Genomic DNA, 19,205 nt, shown 5'->3' with positions numbered 1-19,205 from the left:
TAAGATAAAATGTCTTACTGTTTTGATATCTGTCTTCTGGCCTGTTTCGTCGTGCCCTTAAGGGTGTTTCTCTTGTTGCTCTGTCTTCTGAAAAGGCATCGAGTACATACGTTTTTGGTTCTTAAGGTTTGCTTTTTATATATTTATAAACGAGCATTTTTGTGTTTTACATGCCATGCCTTTTTGTTTCCATTACGTGTGTTAGAGATTCACCTGGAGGGGATAACTTTTATTTTCACTGTCCCGTGTCTTTGGAACATGATGGGGGTAAGAGTGAGGTTGGGTGCGCACCATAAACCGGTTTAAGCTCCCCAGTGGTGATTTTGCTACTGACCGTTCCAAGGCGGTGCCCCACTGTGTTCCTTTGTCCTCATGTGTTGGCTTTGTGTGTGCGCGCGTGTATGTGTTTGTGGTGCGCACGTCTGCGTGCTGTGGGTTTCGATTTGGGGAGGCTACGATTTTGGTACGTTGCATTCCCATTTTGATATTTGTCTTTGTTTTTTTTCTCTATTTTTCATACATCAAAAAAAAAAAAAAAGAAGTATAAAAACACATGTTTATAACTTTATCACAGACATACAGAAAAAGAATATATAGAAATAACGCGGTTAAATGGTTGTTCTCGGTGCTTCCGAGGGATCTACTTTCCAGATTTTATAATAATCAGGGCTGTTATATTTCGATTTTCTCAGATCGTTCAGCACGAATTTTTTGTCGTGTTACTGGTACTGTTTAGTTTCTCAGCATGAACATTTCGACCTGGGTGGTTCCAATACTCCCGCGTTCATAGTTTTGGGTATTGTTTAATCACCCCTTGGATGGTGCCTGCTTTTTAATTTTATCTTTTTGCAGTTCCTGTGATATGCAGGCTCCATAACCTCAGATCCCCTTTCAAAATTCCAGTTTGTTTAGTTCTGCTCATTGTTTTCTCGTTTAGGGCATACCCATTATTTTAACTGGGGACCATACGCCGCGGATTTCTCTAAATTGTTTCTTGTACTTTTAGCATGTGTAAATGTTGAGTTCTGCTCAACCCGGGGCTAGAGGTCGTGCACGGTAGCATGAATTTTACCCACCGTCCATGAACGGGCTCAATCAAACCGAGCCTGCAACATTTTCGTTTTTGTTGTGTTGAGCAACCTGTGGAGTTTCCATTTTTTCTACTTTAAAATATATGAAAACAAATACAAATATCAAACAGGGAATGCCACGTACCAAAATCGCAGCCTCCCCAAAACGAAACTTACAGCACGCAGACGTGCACACCACAAACACACACACATACACGCGCACACACACACAAAAACAAAGAAAAATATCAAACTGGGAATGCCACGCACCAAAAACGTAGCCTCCTCAAAACGAAACCCCCAGCACGCAGACGCGTGCACCACACACACATACACACACACCCAAAGCCAACATATAAGGACAAAACGTACAACACACACGTACACAAAGCCAACACGTAAGACGAAACGAACAAACAAAGGAACACAGTGGGGCACCGCCTTGGAACGGTCAGTGGCAAAAACACCACTGGGGAGATTAAACCGGTTTATGGTGCACCTAACCTCACTCTTACCCCCACCATGTTCCAAAGACATGGGACAGTGTAAATAAAAGTAATCCCCTCCAGGCGAATCTCTTACACACGTAATGGAAACAAAAAGACACGGCATGTAAAACACAAAAATGTTCGTGTATAAATATATAAAAAACAAACCTTAAGAACCAAAAACGTATGTACTCAATGCCTTTTCAGAGGACAGAGCAACAAGAGAAACACCCTTAATGGTCCGACGAAACAGGCCAGAAGACAAATAACAAAACAGTTCAGTCCTGGTAGGATTTAAAAACTGCTTATCATAGAGTCCTCCCCCTCTTCCGTCAGACGAAATCAAAGAGGGAAGCGTAGTGTCCAACTGTAAACGGGTTGAACACTAAACATGCGGTATGTCTCAAAACAGTTGGGTCGTAACTTCTTTTAATAAAACGTTTGATAATCTTTCCAAATACATTTGGAAAATTACCGTGACCCAAGATCTTTCGAAGTTTGTAAACCACATCCCCATAAAAAACGGGTTTAGAAATACCTTCTCGCAGAAGTGTCTTTAAATTACTATTGAATTTTAAAACTAAATCAGAATTACGATAATAAAATTTAGCAAAATATTTACGCAGTTTGTAATAACGGTAGCCTTGCTGAAAAAGTTTACCTGTAATATATTGATTACGTTCATTGAAATGCTTGACATGACTACACGCTCTGGCAAACCGAATTAATTGAAAAATATATACCCCATAAGATGTAGCCTGAGGTACATCCCCATCCCCATCCAAATGGGGAAAATTTACTATACTAAAATTAAAATCATCCCTCTTGTCGTAAATTTTGGTATGTATAAAATTGTCATAAATAGAGAGATGTTAATCTAAAAATGAAGCATCAGTATCCGAATTGTTAGTTTTAATTAACTGAAGCTCCCTCGGATAAATAGTACCCACCAATTGACCAAAAAACGGATTATCCATATTAAGAATATCATCCAGATAGCGTGATGTATTATTAAATGCCGTTATAATATCTGCCTGCGTATCTGGAGAGAGGCTCAACATATAGTCTCTTTCATAACAATATAAAAACAAATCTGCGACAAGGGGTGCACAATTTGTTTTAATGGGAATACCAACAACTTGTCTAAAAACTGCATTCCCAAACCTGATGTAAATGTTGTTCAATAAAAAGGAAAGGGCTTTACAAACTTCGCCACAGGTCCACATTGTATAATGTTTAATAATATTGTTAGTAAAAAAAGCTTTATCAAAATTGCAAGCAATAAATGTAGCATTCTCTCTGGCAAAAGTCTTTTGAATTAGGGCAGTTAATTTGTCATTTATTAAGTTATGTGGTAAAGTGGTATACAAAGTAGAAAAATCGTATGTAATGACTGTAGATACCTTGTAATTATTAATTTTCAACTTATCCAGGATTTCACCAGAATTTTTAATCGACCAAAATAAGTGTTTACCAGAGTTTTCGTATACTTTATCGCAGTATCCTCCACGTGGGCTTTCACAGCAGTTAGACATAATGTTAATAGTTTTTAAATATTTGTAGTTGTACAAGAGCTTGGATTAGCGATGAAGCGAGCTTTATATGGCTGTATATGCAATTTAGGAATCCAATACATGGTCGGTAGTTTAATTTGTTGATCGTCTATACGAACTTTTAAATTAGAAACTTCAGTGATGTGATCAGTAATCAATTTATTTTCAACAGAAGGACTCAATGTATAAGTGTTAGTGCTATTTAGTTCGTTTTATAAAACATTAATATGATGTAGGCGTCAAATGATGATAATATTGTTGGCCGCCTTGTCTGCTGGAACTAAGACATACTTAGAATGAAATTCATGGATTTCCTTTTTCAAATGTCTTAAAGTAAACTTGGGTTTTGGTGGAAGTAGGTGTTCATTAGTTTGATAAAATTTTATTCGAGAATCAACAATGTTAATAAAAATATTTCGTTTCCAAGACGTTAATGCATTTGGATCAGCGTTCTCGCGACGACACCATTTAACACAGAAGGTTTTGATGGATTCTGCAATCTGACCACGACAAGCATTAAAATCAATAGTTGAAGAAATTCTATATTTAGGTCCTTTAAAGAATAAATTATGAATACGCTTGTCCTTAACAATATCAAAATTACCAGTGATGACATGACCTGCATCTGAATAGCAAAATTTTGAGTTTTTACATTCGCAGTAAGAAGGAGTATTTGTTTGAACATCTAAGTCGGAAACAATTTTATTGTAATTGAAAATAAAATTTCTTACAGGTGTTTTATATTTATAACAGATAATAGGAACTTCGGAGTTTCTGAAATATTTAGGCACAGAATCAATGACACGTTTATCACGAAATATACTGGGTACATCGATGAAGTCAATACCTTTGTTCATGAAATAAATTTTAAGAAAATGTCTCTCATGGTCAGATTTGGTGTCAATATGAGGACGGAGAACATGTGTGTAACTTTGAATAAGATATGATACAGCGTAAAACGGACCTGTTTGAAGAACATACTGGTCCGCTTCTTCGTCTAGCTTTTTAAGAGACTGTACAGATAAAAATGTAAGACGAGAAAGCATTGAATGTCTACCAGAGTTTGAAAGAATTAAATCGAGGTCAGCAACAGATATATTGACTTTAGATTTGCGTTTAACATTACCATTTCGTCTAATTCCATGAGACCTGGATTTACGTTTTCTTATATTTGAAATAGAAAAGATATCGATATCAGGGTTTTTAGAGATATTACCTTCCTGATAAATATTATCATTTAAGCCCAACGGAAACGGTGACTGTAAATTTTTAATCCATTTGAATTCTGCTACATGCCTGGCTTTAATTTTAAAACTAGATGTGGAATTAGTATCATATACGATTTGCTCTACTGGTTGCATTGTTACCTGATCAAATGTATGGCCAGATTTACGAGTGTTGGTATAAAAATGTAGTAAACTTGTTCCAACTACGTATTTTGTATGAATGTTCACGGAAACGAATTTTTAAAGAACGTCCTGTTTGGCCAACATACTATTGAATACCACAATTGGGTGCGTTTCAAGTCAGTACATATATCATGTGGGACGTATTTCAATCAACGTCAGAATTAAGTACCACATTAAAAGTTCTGCCGTTAACGTTTGAGGTAATTGTAGACCTGTGCGATAAATGATTGCAACAACCGCACCTCTTAGAATTGCATTTAATAGAACGGTACTCTCTACATCTCTGTGGAAAATTTGTTTGTTTAATTTTATATTTCTTCAGTATAGTAGGAGTTAAAGGTGATAGACAAATACGCAGATTATTACGAAAAACAGTTGGAGAATTTAAACTAGTACGTGGAATATAAACTGATTGAACAGAATGTAGCTTAAGTGGAGAAAGGTTAATCGAAGGTGTATGTCTTAAAAAAGTACTATTATCTTTAGGCAGATGAACAGAAGATGTAGAATGTAACCGAAGAGGTGAAAGAATTAATTTCGGTACTCATGAAATGTAATAATTGTAAAAAAAAGCCAACACACGAGGACAAAACGAACAAACAAAGGAACACAGTGGGGCACCGCCTTGGAACGGTCAGTAGCAAAATCACCACTGGGGAGCTTAAACCGGTTTATGGTGCGCACCCAACCTCACCCTTATCCCCACCATGTTCCAAAGACACGGGACAGTGTAAATAAAAGTCATCCCCTCCAGGTGAATCTCTAACACACGTAATGGAAACAAAAAGGCATGGCATGTAAAACAGAAATGCTCGTTTATAAATATATAAAAAGCAAACCTTTAGAACTAAAAACGTATGTACTCAATGCCTTTTCAGAAATTGCGAAAAAAAGTGGAAATTCAATATGAGCCGGACCGGGTGTCAAGTTTTTTTTTCTGAAAAAGTATATTTTACTAACCTAATTTTCTGAGCAAAACTTCCGCTTGACACCAGGTCCGATGTAACGTTAAAAACTGACCCCGTTAAAAATAGACCCCATGGGTCCTTTTTCAACGTTGAGAACCCCGTCAAAATTTCAACATTAAATTTTGATCAAAAGGTCATTTTTCGACGTTGAGAATTGACCCCGTCAACACTTCAACATTAAATTTTGATCAAAGTTCCCTTTTTAACGTTGAGAATTGACCCCCACCAGCATTTCAACATTAAACTTTGATCAATGGGATCAATTTTCAACGGGGTCAGTATTTAATGTTACAGGCTCACAATGAAAATCGAGCATATAGTGTGTAAATCGCGTGTAAAAACGGAAAAAGTCACAGACTTCGAGTATTTTAAAGGTCCGAGTCGTCCAAATAACTTGGTTTTGAAGTTTTTTAAAATCATAAGCTTAGTTATAATGATTATGGTCATCTTTTTTGTTTTAGACAGTTAAAATTTCAGTTATGGAGTTTTCATATTCTAATTATTTAGGGGGCCATTTCGCATATCTTATCATATCTCGATCGTCTTTTACTCGTTTTTTATGCCCCCGAAGGGAGGCATATTAGTTTTCAACTGTCCGTCCGTTCGTTCGTTTGTTCGTTAGTTCGTCACAACGTTAACTTTTTGCATGAAGGCACTTTACTCGCGAACCACTGCACCCAGGACCTTCAAACTTCACATGCTCATAGTACTTATTGAGTACACCACTCCTACTGACTTTAGGGTCACCAGGTCAAAGGTCAAGGTCACAGGGGCCAACGTTAACTTTTTGCATGAAGGCACTTTACTCGCGAACCACTTCACCCAGGACCTTCAAACTTTACATGCTGATAGTACTTTATGAGTACACCAACCCTACTGACTTTGGGGTTACCAGGTCAAAGGTCAAGGTCACAGGGGCCAACGTTTACTTTTTGCATGAAGGCACTTTACCCAGGACCTTCAAGCTTCACGTGCTGATAGTACTTATTGAGTACACCACCCCTACTGACTTTGGGGTCACCAGGTCAAAGGTCAATGTGCTGCGTGGGGTATTTGTCACCATTAGTGGCAGCTCTTGTTTTTTCAGTATCCAACATCTTTTCAAGAAGTTTTTGGGCAGTTTCAAATTCAAGTACTTTTCAAGTTTGATAAATAGGCATCAAGTTAAAGTATTTTCCAAGACCTGTGCTAAACATGTATTGGGAAGGTGCAAATAAGCAACTGACATAAAAATTCATGTGACTAAGCATAATTACTACAAACCTGGTACTTTTAGTCGCTCTGCTTGAAAGGGCGTTGGTCGATTCTGCACTGCCCTCTGAATTTTCATATAAAGTTGTTCGATTATAGCAGACAGGGTATTCTTTAATTGTTCCCTGTTAGTAGTATAAATGTGGTGGGAGCAGTATCCACAATTTTGGAGCCGGATCCACAATTTTAGAGCCAGATCCACAAGAGCCACCCTCCACAATTGAAGTTAAAATGTAGAACGTTAGCAGACTATTATAATGGGGGACTACTACATAGGATATTTTCATACTATGAGCAATGGGTTGTTTCCCTTTGCTTATAGATATATTAACCTGGGAGTGGAGGGACTTTACTCAAGCTGAATTTCACCCTTTGAGGGGGTTCAAACATGGGTGATATATGAACACAGTACGATGTCAAGAACGAGGCATTGAGTATCTTGTAATGGGAGATCACTACATAGAACATTTACATAAATTAGCAATGGATTGTATCCCCTTTTGCTCTGGGATATTACCTTGACCAGCACAAGCTATGGAGTCATACTTTATCTTCTGGAGTATGGCCTTAAATAGGATAGTGTGTGTAGTCTTACATTCAGTCAATTTTAATTAGTCAGCATGAATACGTCTGAAAAAGAGGAGCTGTTGAAGAAATACTATTACAATGCGAAAAATCCAGCATCTTATAGTGGTGCAGCTAAATTGTTTTATGCACTGAAGAATGATTACCCTGGTGAATTTAGTGTTCAATTCATCAAAGACTGGTTGAACAAGCAGGACTCTTACTCCCTTCAGAAACAAGTTCCTCATCAAATCAAGAGGGCTCAAGTTCGTGTGAGTCATATAAATGAAATGTGGGATATAGATCTGCTTAGCATGGAGAATTTGTCTAAAGAAAATGATGGCGTGCGCTTTCTACTATTCTGTATTGATGTGTTTTCCAGAAAGCTACGGGTTAAACCTTTAAAAGATAAAACTGCGAAGTCAGTGACAAAAGCGATGAAAGAAATTCTTAAGGATGTGAAACCATTAAAAATTCGTTCAGACAAAGGGTCTGAATTTGTAAATCAATGGTTTAAAAAGCTCATGAAAGAGAAGGATATATATTTTTTTACTACGCAAAATTCACCAAAAGCTAACTTCGTTGAACGCAGTCAGAGAAGCATAAAAACCCGGCTGTACAGAATGATGTGACAAAGACGTTCCTATCACTATATAAGTGATCTGAATAAAATAATAGCCAGCTATAATGACACGCCTCATAGGAGCTTAAACAATTTAACGCCCAATCAAGTCAATAAAGAAAATGAAGCTGATGTGTGGGCTTACATGTACTTGAAAAAATCTGGTGTTCATAAAAAGGCGAAGCCAGTATACAGATATAAAACAGGTGATCTAGTGCGCATATCTTTTGCTAAGCATTCATTTCGCAGGGCCTATCAAGAACAGTATACTGCGGAAGTCTTCAAAATAAGTAGAAGATTTCTACTGCAGGGCATTCCAATGTATAAGTTGAAGGACTTGAATGATGAATTAATCAAGGGTAATTTTTACACGTCCGAATTAACAAAAGTAGATAAAGACATTGACAGTCTATGGTTTATTGAAAAAATACTAAAACGTAAAAGAAAAAACAAGAAGCTTTATTATTTCGTGCAGTGGGAGGGCTTTCCAAAGACATTTAATAGCTGGATTCTAGCGGATGAAGTCAAAGATACCACAGGGGCCTCCACATAAACACAATGGATCGTTATGTTTATATTAAAAGTGATGAAAGTAACGACTACTTTCCAGATAATGAAGTGTATAAATTTAAGATTGTTTTACCAGCTAGAATGTCCTTGCAGGTTATGTGGAAAGTAGCACTCGTGGAATTTCAAGCGAGTCAAAACTCTAAAGCGAAGAAAGTTACAGATGATCAGGCCCTTTACATTTATATAGATATATGTGCTGAAAGTGTAGTCCATGGACATAGACTTCCTTTATTGAGACGACTTGAAAAGACCAAGAAATCGTTATGGTAATACCAGATTGATTCACCATTCTACCTTCCTATTAAAAAGAAGGACTTCAAAGAGATCGAAGTGAATATAAAACTGGCGAGTGATAAAACTCCATCAGATTTGATTTCACCTTTGTATATGACACTTCATTTTAAACAGTATCCTTTCTTCAGTGATTATGAATCCTTCTAAACTATATGTACCAAATCCACAAAAGTGGGTCTCATTTTTTGATAAAGTGAGTAAGGGCCTAACATCAGTTAACCAATCAGGAGGCGCCAGACGAGCTCGAGTGATATCAGTGGAGTCTTCAAGTGGGAAACAAAGTACTACTCAATTGCCTATAAAAGTAGTATCACCCTCAGAACAAACTGTACAGCAAGCTAAAAGCGAACTAGAGAGAGAGAATATAAAACCATCTGCTGTAGTAGATATGATTCAGAAACCAAGAAAACGTCGACAGCGAAGGACTGCTAAGAAAATCAAAAAGATTGGCAGACTACAAACGGGAGGTGCTAAAAAGTGGAAACAGAGGACAAATATAAAGAAAAATAAGACAAAAAAGAGTGGTAGGAAATCTCCAACAAAAAAGAATAAAAAGCACAAAACAAGTCAGAAGATTAAAAAGTCCACTATCAGAAAGAAGGACATCTTTGGAAATTAAAATTGATAAAAACAACAGTAAAATAATACAAAAGAATAATGGCAGTGTTTAATCCTGAAAGTTTTCACGAGGGACTTGTGTCAGAACTGGCTTTGTTTGATTTACCCAGTACACAAACAGGCGTCACAGATATCTACTATAAAGAAATTCGACCCATTTCTCAAGTATCAGACGGCATAAGTCCTATTGAGTTTAGAATAAGTGGACAAAACTCTATGGACTATTTAGACATGAAAGGGACACAGCTGCATGTAAAGTTAAGGGTAAAAACGGCTGCAAATGCTGCCTTAGTGGCTGAAAAAGTAGGACCTGTGAATTTATTTCTCCAGGCCCTGTTTTCATCCACTGAAGTCACCTTACAGAATAAGGCCACAATCACATCAAACTACAATCCCTACAGGGCCTACATTGAAACCATTCTGAATTATGGACAAAGTGCTAGCTCCCAGATTCAGTCCCAACTCTTTTACATGAACACTGCTGGAACCTATGGTGTGACAAATCCTGGCGGGGCAAATAAAGGTCTTTACGAGAGGGCTAAACGTATAGCCACTTCGAAAGTATTGGATCTTCAAGGGCCAATATTTCACGATTTGTTTTCCATATCGCGCTATATGTTAAATCAAGTGGACGTCAAATTAAAGTTCTATAGAAGTTCACCAGAGTTTTGTTTAATAAGTGATGAAGCATCACCAGCCTTTAAAATAGAGATAGAGGATATTTACATTCTAGCCAAGAAAATACGCGTGAATCCTGCAGTCATTTACGGTCATGCAGAAATTCTAAAAACACAGAATGCAAAATACCCATTCAACAGAGTAGAATGTCGTACTCAAAGCATACCTAGTGGAAGCTCTAGTTTTAACTATGAGAACATGTTCCCAGGTCAAAGACCTAATACGGTTATTGTAGGCTTTGTAAATTCAAAGGCTCTGTCTGGTGACTACAAGCAGAATCCTTTTAACTTTCTAAACTGTAACATTCGAAGCATATGTCTATACTGTGACGGTTTACCTGTTAATGGAGCTCCTCTGAAACTTAACTTCAACTCAACCACTGGCGTGACGGATGTGCGGGCCTATGTAAACGCATTTACATCTAATGGAAAATGGAGAGAGGATGAGGGCAATATGTTGACAAGAGAAGGATTTAGCTCCGGTGTAACACTATTCGTTTTTCAATTGGAGCCAAACTTCTCTCATCACGGGGAGTATTTGACACTAGCAAAGACTGGTACTGTGAAATTGGATGTTCAGTTTGCCAGCCCCCTTTCAGGTGAGAAAATTATCAAAACATTATTTATCTTTATTTTTTAAAAAAAGATATTAAAAAAAAAAGATATAACACTTCACACACACACACACACACCCCCACACATTGAAAAATAGCTGCTTTTTTAAAGTTTTTAAGTGTAATACTTAAACAGTTATGTTTTTATAAAGATATTACCTGTCTTATATTTGTAAAAGGAATATTATTTTTGTATTAATAGATATTGTTTTCATTTATATTTTCCAGACACTGTCAGCTGTGTGGTCTTAAGCGAAATTCCTTCTTTTTTTCAAGTGGATTCTTCCAGAGATATTGTATTGGAATAAACATTTAAAAAGCAATGGATACATCAGAGCTTCAGTGTTGTATTAGTTGTGATCCTGTTCTAAGTGTAAATGTACTAGGTGTATATGCCGCTGATCAATTACCTGTGGGTTTTTCTACTTTACCAACTGCGTTTATAGCTAATAGTGATATACACAGCAGAGAAGGGACACATTGGTCTGCATTTTATATAGACAAAAATAGACAAGTGGAATTTTTTTATTCTTATGGTAAAAGTCCAGTCTACAATTCTTCTTATTTTGATAAGTGGATAAAGGACAATGCATCGAGTATAAGATACAATGCCATGCAAATACAAAGCAATTATTCCAATGTTTGTGGACTATATTGTTTATTTTATCTTCGTAATAAATTCAATGGCATGTCATTAACAAATATACTCAACTTTTTTAGCCATACTAATTTTTCTCTTAATGATTATTTTGTATATAATCATATGTCACGCATATATTCAGATTGTTCAAAAAATAATTGTGTGTATAATCAAGTGTGTAAACCGGTATTAAAAATTATATAAACTTAAATGGTTTTTTGTTAATTTATTGTTTATTTAAATCCCTATTTACATAAGCTGTGGAAAAGAAAAAAAAAAGACTATTCATTTTCTATCCTTTTAATATAGTAATAAACTGTACTCTGTTCTTTTACAGAAAAATATTTTATATTAGCATACATTCAGTTTATGATATTTTATTTAAATGTCACGGGTGTGACACTACAATCTGCTATAAAAGATCTCTCGTCTTCAAGCAATGTGGGAGTACTTGTCAAATGTTCCAATTTGTATGTCAAAGGTGTGGACCTTACAATTGTCTATAAATAAACTTCCTTCTTCTGGTAATATTGAAGGAGTTCTTGCCCTTTCTTCCTCTACCTGTGACTGTCTCAAAGAATAATGACCATAAGCAAGACTGTCTGTAGCATTAAGCAGATACCGTTTGTCATCAAACGAGGAGAGTCCAATTTTTTTCATTTCATTACAGTACAACTCGTGATTGTCATTTCTAATTGACGTTATTGTTACAACATTCTGACCTTCTGAAAACAAGATATCTTTATAGTTTGTGAATCTAAGGTCTCTTTTCAAAGTGGCTTTTGCAATTCCTTTTGCTCTTTTCTCTTCTTTGTTATTATCACACTTAAAACTGTACACTTTACTTCTAAGACCAACAAAAGCAGAGATCGGAATTCCAGACATTTCATCCTTCATACTACCCACTTTTTTCTTATTCTCCTCACTATATAGGAAATGATTTTGTGGATAGTCCGACGTATCAAACAAGTGAATGTTTTCTTTCATGTACTGGTATACGTCAAATGATTCCACATAACATAAAATACTGTCTGTGTCTGTAAGCAACAAGGTCATCTGATAACCAAATGTGTTTTTCAGTTTGTTGTAATAGAAGTCATATACATGACCCATTTACTCAAGTCTACAACATAAAAAGATAACACATAGATAGCTCTGCTCTTTTTTTTCTCAAAAAATGATACATTTTAAATGATAGATATAAACGTTATGAATACGAGGGAGAGTTAACTTAATCTTGTGTAGATTATGAAATTTAAGAAGAAAAAAATCAATTAAACTGTAGATTGGTTTATTCATTAACACCCTCACTCTATAAAGTTCAACGGCTGTAAGGTCTTCGTTGAATATTGTTGTAGTTTTATAGGTTGATTTTGAACTCAGTTTCAAAAGACGTCTTTCATTATGCACGAGCTCAATGTTTTTATGTTTTCTGACATTTTCCATCGTCTGTTAAAATAGTGGGGAGAAAAAGATAAATAAGAAGCTCGATAGTTATGTATTAAGTGTGATAAAAAAAATAATATTTATTAGCGAAAGTCTGTTTTATATCTATCACCCGCTCTTTGAATATCTAAATATAAACACAGTGTTACATGTTGCTACATACTTAAATTACTGAGGTAAGATCATTGCACTAATCCCTCATTGTTTTAATCATTGTAGTTAAACACTTAAATTATTTTTTTTGAAGAAATGAAAAGACGAATAAATATACAAACCTTGCCAAAACAGCTGTTATTCATGAGCTTGTAGAAGTTCTTGGCAAAGACAGACATAGCTTTCTTTCTTTGTGCAGTGTTGAAGTCAATGTATGGTCTCATCCAAGCAGATTGCGTAAATTCAAGTACTCTATGAATTTCCATTATCTCCAACCCCAGCTCTAGGTAAAGCTGAAGATTTCTGTAGTGTACCACGTACTTCTCCTTATCTTCTAACGATGTAATCAGTTTTTCAACTTTAACTCTTGGTGGTAATGCTTCATTTTCTGTCTTGTGATGCAGTTTTTTCCATAAGTATTGTGCATATGGGGAAAGCATATCATCTGAGATAGCTTTTCTTTCCGGTGCTAGTGGATAGTCGTTGTGTTTGTCATGAAGTTCAGGGGGATACCTCAAATTGTCTTCAAATATGTTACCTTTCTCCCCATCCGCTGGAATATTCCTAATGTCTAATTGATTTATTTCTCGTTTCTTTAAAAATTTAAAATCTGATGTTGGAAGTGGTTGTTGCATGGCGAATCCATACAAATTGCACATATCTAAATATAGAATATGTGACAATTTCTTTTCACTATCATAATCTGAGAGAAGCGGATTATTTGCTTGTTTATATCTATTCGAAATTTGTGATATTCCACCTCGTATGCCTTTTTCAATGAATAGCACTTGATCTATGTCCGTCATCAGCTCTAGTTGCACGCCTGTCATCTTCAAACAACTAGCCCATCTTAAGCCGGGACTGGTATAAAAATGACATGGATCCAAACCATATTGCTCCATACACATACTTCTAAACCTTTCAAATACACAACATAGAAGTATTACATCACATTTCAAGTAAAGGTCGTGATAAGACCCCATGCTTGTCATTTCAAAATGGTCAAACACATCACACGCGTGCTTGTAATCCTGCTCAGATATGTGTTGTTTAGTTAAAGCGTTATAAAATGCTTCTGCTGGTGGTAAACAATGTTCTTCAAATTTACTTTCACAGTCCATATAATCATACGGATACACCCCTTTTCGTAATAGCAACTTTACATCATCAGAATTTGGGAATTCCTCAATAAGATGTTCAAAGGCATCCTGACCATCACACTTTAAATTTTCCACCAAACTTTGCAATGAAGAGGGTAGAAACTGTAAGCTGTCAATGAATCTCAAGTTACCTAGGGAAAAACTCACATAGTTTTCTGTACTTTGGGCAATACATTTAAGATTTTCCCCCTTAAACTCACCAATACTTTGGCAGATGATGTGCGCATCAAACTTCTTCAAGTTGTGAAAAATGACGCACGTATGTTTCGCCTGCTTGCATTTCAAATTGCATTGGTTGTGAGCCATTCCAATAAAGTCTCCTGTTAAATGATTGTGATGTCTTACTATATTAGAGTGCACTTTTTCATAAGGAGTGAAGTCCTTTTGACATAAACAACACTGTGAAGCGCGACTTATTTCCTCAAAATCGTCACTCGTAATGATCATTGCGTCCCCTTAATGCAAAAAGGTACCATGTGACATTTTCATTATTTTGAGAAAATCGCATTTTAAAGTTCTAAGCCTTAGATCAAATCAGGTTTCTAAACTACACTACTTTCTCTTTACATATAAGTTGGCATGTGTCTGATGTGTATTGTCAGAAAGTATGTATCAATTTTATTTACTAATTAACCTGAATTAGCTAATTAAGTATGATGGTTCCTTTTTGCATAATACAATATAATAAGGTTCAAGTGCAAAAAGGTACCATATGAAAATATGGTCCCTTTTTGCACTGAACAGTTCTGAAAAGATCCAGAAAACATATCACAGTAAGGCACCATATGACAAATGGTACCTTTATGCATTAATAAATTTAAGTATATCTAAGATATTATTATATTTTATTATTCATAAAGATATATGTTTACGCAATAATATTTTCTGTTATAATGAAAGAAATGAACAGTAATCATTTTGCAAACATGTTCAGCATACAATAGACAGACATGCTATATCCAAATGTCATTACATAACGCATATAACTTTGCACATTATAATTCTATGAAGTTTACTTGGTTTCCTTTATGTTAGTGTAATTTCCATTAGACTTGTAACCTCCACATTGTTTATTCAATATCTGTGTCCTCATCACTTGACTCCATGGGTACAAAATCCTTTTCCTTTTTGCTTGATGGTAAGCTCTCATAGTAACTGTGGAACTCTTCTGGTATTATTTCCTTTGAACACAAAGTAACCAAATCACTTTTCTTCTGCACTGAGATGGGAAGTTTTGAGTCATATGACATTGTTAGATCTTTGTCATTTTCGGGCCATTTGTACAATCTCCCCTTTTTCCTAGTTGTCCTCTCGACATTAATCTCCTGGAAATTTTCGGGCTCAAAGCTGTAATTTACAAATACAGATTTTGGGCTCTCTTTTCGTACTTGTATCCATTTGACCTGTAACCAGTTGATTCTTTCACCCAATATTGATACTTTGAGGTTTGGACAATGTTTCTTCACAAAGGCTTTGAAATCAACAACATGGTTGTATTTCATTGGAACGGCAATGTAAGGCTGTGACTTTCTTGCCAGTGAAATTAATGTGCACCATTGTGATGGAACATACACTGGCGTAATTTTCTTTGCCCCTTCTATCGTTGAATGTACCGAATCGCATTCAATTTGCGAGTGTCCTGATACTAAAAATTTGTGGCTGATAGTTCTCAGGTTTGGGCATTGCGACAATGTGTACAGCAATGATGCAGTTACAAACTGATTTCGGTTCTGTCCTCCACAAGAGTCTGAAAAATATACAACTTCTTTAACAGTTCCCATTTTGCATACTGACAAAGTGTTTTTCATTAGGCATGTGGCAATTTCGCAAGATCCCCTTTTGCATTGTGTCTCATCCCAAACATGACACACAACTTGTTTGTCTCCCAAAGAATAAATGGTCAAATTGTAACAACACAGTTTCCTTGAATAGTAAAGTTCGCTGACCAAAGAACATGGCGTTGTAAGAACAGCCTGGAGGTCAAAAGTAGCAACATAAATGCCCTTGTCTGTCTTCGCCCTGTCTTTGTCTTTACTTTTCTCTTCGCGTGCTCTCTCTTTCTGTTTCTGATGTCCATCATATTCTTGCTGTAAAGAATCATCTACTGTTCCAGCTTGACTTCTTCTTTCGAACAGTGTACACAAAGAACACTGATCCTTTTTTGGTTTGTAAAAAGAGATATTATAGTTTTCACAGAATATTTTTCTGTACATGGCAAGGCTCACAGCAGGTGTTTCTTTCTTTTCACATTCTTTGGTGTACAAGTCCCACATCTTTTTTATGTTTAGTTCATGAGATAAGTAGTCTTTTTTGGACGATTTACGTTTGTAGTGTGATTCCATTGTTGGGAAAGATTCAATGTGTTTTTTTACAAATGTGACTCTTTAAAGATCTAGCTTGTTTGCTGAACTTGATTTCCCTCTCCTATCACCTTCTGCGAATACACCATGTTTCTTTCTTGCAAGAGTGTAGTCTATTGTTTTCCTCTTTACATCTAATGTTCTGATAAAAAAGTCTCTGCAAACACGTTCTTTTCTGTTATTATGCGCTAGAAAGAACTTCTGTGACAGTGTTTTCTTTGCCTTTCCTTTTCGACTGGGTGTGCCTCGTTCAACCATCTCACAAATAAATTGCCTTTGACGCTCATAACTTCCCAAACCATAATACAATGTAAATATTTCCTCCCGTTGTTCCTCTGTAAATTTATCACCACACTTGAACCGACATTTTGTACAGTTATGAGCCTGAACCTTTCTCGCTGCAACTCTCTTTCCAGTTGCAGATAAATATTCTTGCCCTTTATTTTTCAAAGTTTTTCTTTGGTTTCTTTTCCAAGTTTCTGTATTTCTTTTTCTCTTCCTGCTTGAATGTTTCTTTTCTGGGCTTTTATATAGTGCACGTTTGTGCGGGGTGGTATCAGTGTGCACATTTGCACTGTGTGGCTCGTCATGATTGATATCATAACCTGATTCAATAGGAGGTGAACTCACTTCATTGTTTCTGTTTGTTTCTGGAAAATCAACCTGATCATTGTCATCATTTGAAAGAGGTTTTGTTCCATCATAATGTTCTTGCCCACGAACTGCTAAGTAAGCTAAGCAAATGTCCTTGTTCGTTACCTGCTCAGGTTTGATCTCGATGACGGGGGTCGACACTGAACTTGAATATATTCTTACAGTACTTTCTGTAATGTTTGCTACTGCCAGTGGAACAATGTCTGCTATATCTAAATTCCATTGACCATTTGTCTTCAACAAATTAATGTCTATGAGAAATGCCTCTTTAGAATTGCCATCCTTTTTAGCCAAAAATGACATGTATTTGTCAGCATTTTCAACCATAAATTCACAAACTCTTTTCCTTAGTGAAAGGGCACTTTCATCAAAATTTCCACTGATTTTTACTGAATTAAAAAAGCAGTTTCCATCCCCATATGCTCTAGCGCGGCGAAGTTCATTGCTTGCTAGAAGTGTGTCTAGTCGAGACAAATGTGATTTCCTGACAATTGTCTGTATTGTATGCAATCGTTTGCTTATTTGTTTAGCCCTGTTTACATCAGGTGACAATGCAGTAACGTTTTTACGTCTGCTTTGCAATTTTTTAATTTTGTCTCTCAACATTTTTGCTAAATAAGTTTGGTCTGGCCTCTTCACTTTGTGTGATTTGCTGATTTTCATTTTCTTTTGTCTCCTTTTCCATCCAGTTTCCCTCTTACTTTTTATGTTTTGTTTCTTCTTTTGTACTTTCCTGTACAATACACTAGACTCAGAATCACTTGAGTTAATGTCCTTTTTGCTAGGAACATAGTCCTCATCAGCAGCACTGTCATCCTCTTCAGATTCATTTTCACTTCTTAATATAAGCTTCCTTTTAACCGGTCTTTTTGTACGTTGTTTTATATCAGCAAGAGGAATATCTTCCGAATCTGTGGTGCTTTCTCCTTTGTCCTTATAAGTAGTACTTGTATCACCTTCTTGTGTAAGTGTGTTAAAGAATTCATCATCTGACCATGTAGATTCTTTATTCTGCAAACAAATGCCGACTTATTTGTTAATAAACTAAATCTTAAACCTGTGTTTTTTATTTTAAAGATGGCCATTAAATTTAAGTACCATAATTTAGTATATAAATCTTATATTAGTGTTTAATTTGTGTTTGTTTCATTTCAAACATGGGTCAGTTGAGATTAAAAATACCAATGTATCGGTATAATTTCATCAAAATGTTTAAAATAAAATTAAAAAAAAAAATCTTTATACTTACATTTTCAGACGTAGCCATTATAAATATAGAATAAACATGAAGCTTGCTTTCACCCTCAAACTGATATGAAAAGTAATAACCACAGCTGGTGTTGTTAACACTTTCCACGGCTTATTATCACTAATTGCAAGAAGAAACTGGCCAAAACCTTGATATCTGATAAGCATACAGGCATCTGGATTGTGTATTCATTCTAGTGCAATAAGGTACCAAGTAAATAATTTTCCATGTTTACTGAAAAAAAAGCAACTTCACATTGTAAATGCAAAAAGGGACCATGCGTCATATGGTTCCTTGTTGCATAACAGGTTTAAACTTTTTATTAAAACGCATTTGTGCAAAAAGGTACCATGTGTCATATGGTACCGTTTTGCATTATCTAGTCAGCACTTGGTTCCTTTTTGCAGGCAGAAAATTGATAAATATCACTTGGTACCTTTATGTTTTACTTTATATCTTTGGATTGAAAGAAAATACAGTCATGATATTTTCACAGGATAAAGATTTCATTAAATTGAAATGATATATGCCAAAAACCCATTTTTGACAAAAATGTTAGATGGTACCTTTTTGCGTTAAGGGGACGATTGGTTCTATATTAGAGAGAATATTTTCAATTTCTTTTTGTTCTTGCAGTAAGCTTGTAATAAATTTTTGTGTTGCATCACTCCCCCTATACACCACCGTTGGTTTAGTATATCTATTGTCCTCACAAACTACCTTGTAAGAGAAACCGCAAACTTCAAGCTTTGTGGTAGACGTGGTGCTCGAGTGTGTAGGTTCTGGAAGACATGTTGAAACCCGTTTATTTAAAGTTTCAAAATCTGCATAAATCGTGAATGGAA

The 19,205-nt window shown here is 35.8% G+C and overlaps 3 protein-coding genes across 3 annotated transcripts; 1 reads left to right on the top strand and 2 right to left on the bottom strand.

Annotated features, from left to right (window-relative positions):
* The first annotated feature begins 9,446 nt into the window (after nt 1–9,446).
* Nucleotides 9,447–11,006, top strand: LOC123565022 (uncharacterized protein F54H12.2-like). The gene is made up of 2 exons (XM_045359007.2): nt 9,447–10,683; nt 10,927–11,006. The coding sequence occupies exons 1-2, from the start codon at nt 9,447–9,449 to the stop codon at nt 11,004–11,006; spliced, it is 1,317 nt and encodes a 438-aa protein (XP_045214942.2).
* Nucleotides 11,007–12,455: 1,449 nt separating this feature from the next.
* On the bottom strand, nt 12,456–14,544 carry LOC128546441 (uncharacterized). Its single transcript, XM_053516958.1, has 2 exons — nt 13,060–14,544; nt 12,456–12,461 (listed from the first exon to the last, which is right to left on the bottom strand). Exons 1-2 carry the CDS (start codon nt 14,542–14,544, stop codon nt 12,456–12,458), a joined length of 1,491 nt encoding a protein of 496 aa, XP_053372933.1.
* Nucleotides 14,545–14,548: 4 nt separating this feature from the next.
* Nucleotides 14,549–18,932, bottom strand: LOC128559962 (uncharacterized). Its single transcript, XM_053553241.1, has 2 exons — nt 18,361–18,932; nt 14,549–18,122 (listed from the first exon to the last, which is right to left on the bottom strand). The coding sequence occupies exons 1-2, from the start codon at nt 18,376–18,378 to the stop codon at nt 16,482–16,484; spliced, it is 1,659 nt and encodes a 552-aa protein (XP_053409216.1). The 5' UTR covers nt 18,379–18,932; the 3' UTR covers nt 14,549–16,481.
* Nucleotides 18,933–19,205: the final 273 nt, after the last annotated feature.

The sequence above is a fragment of the Mercenaria mercenaria genome, chromosome 10 (genome assembly GCF_021730395.1).
Source record: "Mercenaria mercenaria strain notata chromosome 10, MADL_Memer_1, whole genome shotgun sequence".
Taxonomy (NCBI): Eukaryota; Metazoa; Mollusca; class Bivalvia; order Venerida; family Veneridae; genus Mercenaria; species Mercenaria mercenaria.
This window is presented reverse-complemented; position numbering and strand designations above follow the sequence as displayed.